Below are 4,545 nucleotides of genomic sequence, written 5' to 3' on the forward strand. Positions count from 1 at the left end.
TCACACTCAGTGTCCCTGCTGTCTCCTGCTCATGGAGATGCTGCTTCCTGGAGATTCTGACCCTGACGATGCTGGCTCAGCAAGGCTGATTCCTGAGTTCTGGAGGGAAAGAGAAGCCTGGAAACTGCAGAGTCCAGAACAATATAGACTCAGAGAATGGAGTGTGTGTGTGTGTGTGTGTGTGTGTGTGTGTGTGTGTGTGTGAGAGAGAAAGAGAGAGAGAGAGAGAGAGAGAGAGAGAGAGAGAGATCGTACCCCATGCACCCTCAGGAGGTTTCTGCCGCAGACTTCAAGAATGAGTATGTCTCTCTTACATACTCTCCATCCCCTGTGGGTGGTTCTCCTAGCAACCCAGTCCCTGGCACTGGTTCTCTGTCAGACCCTCAGGGTCCTAGAGCCTGAAGCTAAAGAGGCCAGTGTCTGGAAGGTACCTCCCTGTGACCAGGTAGAAATTTGGCATAAAAGTGGAATTTGGAGCCCATTAGCTCTGAAACACTTCCTGCTAATCATAAATCCAGGACGTGTGGGGTGAGAGAAATCTGTCCACCTTCATCCCTGGGGCACAGGACCCTCAGCTGTGGGTCAGGAAGCCCAGGGTGGGGTGAACACAGGGTCCTTCCTTTCTGTCCTGATACCAACCCCTGCCCACAGTGCCCTGTCCCTTAGATGCCTCCCTGGGGTGACCAGCAGAGTGTCTGCACTTCTTTGCAAAAGGGCTAATGCCTGGGACTTCGCTGATCTAGATACAACATTTGAGGCTGGGTTAGTCCTGAAGGCGAAGAACCTCAAGTATTCTCGGGACTCGCAAACATTCGGTTGCATTGAAAAAGTTGGCATGCAGAACCTCAGTACTTCTGAAGGAGGAAAAATAAAATCAGTACCTCCTATGTGCAAATACTTAAAGGTTGAAATGAACAAAAATGTTTAGTAAAAGTCAAATACAATAATTGTAGAGTATTAAAGATTGTAATGTATTAAAGATTGACTGAGAGTGGTAGGGAGTGGATGACTACAGCTGGGAGTTAGAGCGAAGAGTACAGGATGATTTTATGCTGATTAATTTCTGTTAATCACCCTCCTAGACATGGAGTGTGGGCAAAGGATACCCAGCGAGAACCTGTCACTGTCTCTGCAGCCCTCAGGGGGAGATGGAGCTAAGACTGCAGAGCCCAGGGAGCTGAGGGGCTGAGGGAGCAGCTGCAGGGGAGGAGGAGCTGCAGTGAGGGATTCTCCCTGGGAGTCTGCACTAGTTGTGACCGTCTTCCTGTAGATCTGTTCAGAGGGGAACATGGTTTCTCTGACCAGGGCGGACACTGCCTATCAGATAGGGTGTATCCTTAGAAACACAAGACTCACACTTTTGACATGAATTTCTGGGTGACCATGACTCTGGGTCATCATTTGCAGACACTGTATTGTGAGACAATAACAATATGTATTGGACTCGGACCCAGGGTTCTGGCGCAGGGCTCCTGCAACCCCTGTAATTTCCTGAGAGGCAGGCCTGCCTTTTGTGCTAATGGGTGGCTCCTGGATGAGGACGGTCACTGGGAACTCAGAGACTGATGAGAACTGGAATTTTCACCTGCCCCCATATTGCGGGAAGATGGAGAAGGGTTCAGGGGGAGTGAGCAAGTTAACATAGAGTTCATCGAAACCAAGGGAGGGATTGTGGGAACTTCGATGTATAGCCGAAACCTGTGTGAAACCTGGGACCTCCTACCTGTGATTAGCACCTGAGTGGGGCAGTCTTGTGGGACTGACCCTTTAACTATGGGTCTGACACCGTCTCCAGGCAGATAGTGTTAGAAGTGGGGTGCGTTGTAGGACCAGCTGGTGTCACAGACATGTGCCGTTGGGAGGAAAAATCAGCACACATTTGATGACCAAAGTGTGGAAAAAAAAGAGTTCTGTGTGAGTACAAAACAAGATACAACAGGAGGAAAGAACTGAGATATTAACTTAGAAATAGTTACTCTTTTTGAAATTTACTGCAAACACTGGGGATGGTCAGGAGGATTTATCACCCCATCAGCATGTGCCTCTGGGAAGCCTGTGCCATTACGCATCCTGTGTGTGGCTCTTTCCTCCTCCCGTGGACATAACCCACTGCAGAGGAGTCCACCTCACAGATGCTCCACAGGAGCTTCTCCCTGACACGAGGCTCAGAGCCACAATCTCGGGGCCCAGTGGTTTTGGTCTCATTTCCTCGTCATCTGAGACACTGTGAGTAACTAAAGCTGCTCCCACTGCCATGATATGTAGCACAGTAATAGTCAGCCTCGTCCTCAGGCTGCAGCCCAGAGATGACCAGAAGCCCCGCGTTGGCCGAGGTGTCTTTGGATCCAGAGAAGCGGCTGGGGACCCCCGAGCCCTGGTGCTTATCTGAGTCTGATTTATACCTCAGGAGATACCGGGGAGGGCCCCCTGGCTTCTGCTGGTACCAGTATATGTAGTAGCCACCAACACTGGATCCACTGCTCAGGGTGCAGGTGAGTCTGGCTGAGGCTCCAGGAGAGGCAGAGAGGGAGGGCGGCTGAGTCAGCACAGGCTGGGAGAGGGAACCTGCAAACACAGACACTGTCAGGGGTGGGACAGGGACCAGGGAAGTTTCTCAGGAGATGGAGCAGGAGGGGAGTCCACTGGGGCATTGAGCCTGGTCCCCAGGGCCTGTCCTACCTGTGCAGTGAGAGAGGAGCACGAGGAGGAGAGGAGTCCAGGCCATGGTCACAGCCCTGAGCCCACAGTGGGCTGGGCTGCCCCAGGCCCCCTTTTCTTCCCCACCCTCTGCCAGAGGAGGGGCTTCCATGCAAATGTGCCCACCCAGTGCCTGCCAGCCCCTCCCTGAGCCTGGTGCTGGAGCTCAGCTCACCCCAGACTGAGGAGGATGGAGGGTGGCTTCACCCCTGGGGAGAAACCGGGAGGAAGCAGCTGCTGAGACAACACACAGGTGGGCTCAGGGGACTCTACAGGATACTGTGGGCACAGCTGCTGGGTCCTCATCATTGAGCACACGGCCCAGCCACCAGGCCCAGGGTCCTATTAGTGAAAGGTCCTCACTGAGCAGCTGGGGAACACAGGGAAGTCCCACAGCGCCCCCTGCTGAGCACAGGGCCCACACTGCCCATGGCCCAGAGCTGAGAGCCCAGCTGGTTTCTGCAGCTCAGCTCCTCACTGTCTCTATTCACACACACACGGTCTGATTTCCAGAAACGGTGATTTGATACCTGGGAGAAATTACTGTAATATTTCACTCCTAGGGGGGGTCCTGTTCAGTGAGATTTGTAAATATATACATGTATGAATACTTAAGTTGTGAATCCCTCTCACCCAGTAGATTCTAGAAAAAACAGAATGGCCCCCTGTGCATCAGGCCAGGTGTCACAGAGCAGCCGGGGGCAGTTGTCCTGTTTTTAACACCTTGCAAGGGCTCTTCAGGAGAAACGGTGTCCAATGCTTATGTTTCAGGAAATAAAATACCTCTGGGATATGTTTTAAAAAAACAGTTGTTCTATATTAATTTCAGAAGAGATGTCATTGTTTGTAAGTTTTGTAGATACTCAATTTAAATTAGTTTACATTGGGGAAATTAATAGATTTTGTAGGTTTAAGATTTGCCAGTGAATGATGTAACAATTTCTTCTATAATATGAATTGAATTCGATGGCTGTAAGTAAAATTTGCAGTTTTAGCATAATTATGTCATAGATTTTGTATGGGACTTTGTCCTGGGTATTATACAATTTTCATTGTGTTATTTTGTCTCCTTATATTTCTCGGTACTTATTTTCAGTTTCTTTGAGCACTGTCTGTCCTGTCAGGTCACACTGTCATGTGCCCATGGCTGCAGAGACCAGCGTATGAACCCGTACTTCCTCCTGGGCCGGCGAGCACACTCGCAGCAGCTGTGCAAATGCTCACTGACCTCTCGAATCTTTAGTAGGAATCTGGGTCTTTAGTAAATAATCTAGGACGCGGATCACTGCTCCCTAAGGCACTCTACCCGCACAGCATTCCGAGGGATCATTCTCGTCCACATTTACAGGGTCACTGATTGATGGCTGAAAATCCTTCAGTTGTCCCTAATTCTTCTTGTGTGTTATCCAACCCACTAGCCCATTACTATGCCCTTTTGTGGTCTGGTCCTGTCCCTCCACACCCTCCTGGCAGCCCCTCCCAGGTCTCAATGCTCCAGCCTCATGGTCCTCTGTCCTCAGAAACCCCGAGCGCGGTCCCTTCCACCACCCTCACGTCAGCTCTTCCCTCCTGTCTGCTGCACGGAGATGGCCTTCCACTTGAACTCGTGGTGGAAGCGCACGTGCGGCCAATTTGAGCACCGCTTACAACAAGGGCAGACACAGCATCACAGACACAAGTATGATTTTTAAATACACTTTTCATTTGGGACTTCCTTGAGGACAGAGAAACTACTGAGAACAGCCCAGTGTTCTCCTTGCAGCCGTCATCCAACCTCCACCCTGGTCATGTGACTCCTCTCGTCTAACCCCCCACCATCCTCACCCATTTCCTACTTCTCAATGCACG

General features: G+C 50.8%; 1 gene segment (V, D, J or C); it reads right to left on the minus strand.

Annotated features, from left to right (window-relative positions):
• Nucleotides 1-2,212: 2,212 nt before the first annotated feature.
• LOC118640370 lies at nt 2,213-2,739 on the minus strand. The segment is given in 2 exon segments: nt 2,213-2,565; nt 2,680-2,739. Coding segments are annotated over 2 exon segments (399 nt in total).
• Nucleotides 2,740-4,545: the final 1,806 nt, after the last annotated feature.

This window comes from Molossus molossus, unplaced genomic scaffold (assembly GCF_014108415.1).
Source record: "Molossus molossus isolate mMolMol1 unplaced genomic scaffold, mMolMol1.p scaffold_m16_p_22, whole genome shotgun sequence".
In the NCBI taxonomy this organism is placed as follows: Eukaryota; Metazoa; Chordata; class Mammalia; order Chiroptera; family Molossidae; genus Molossus; species Molossus molossus.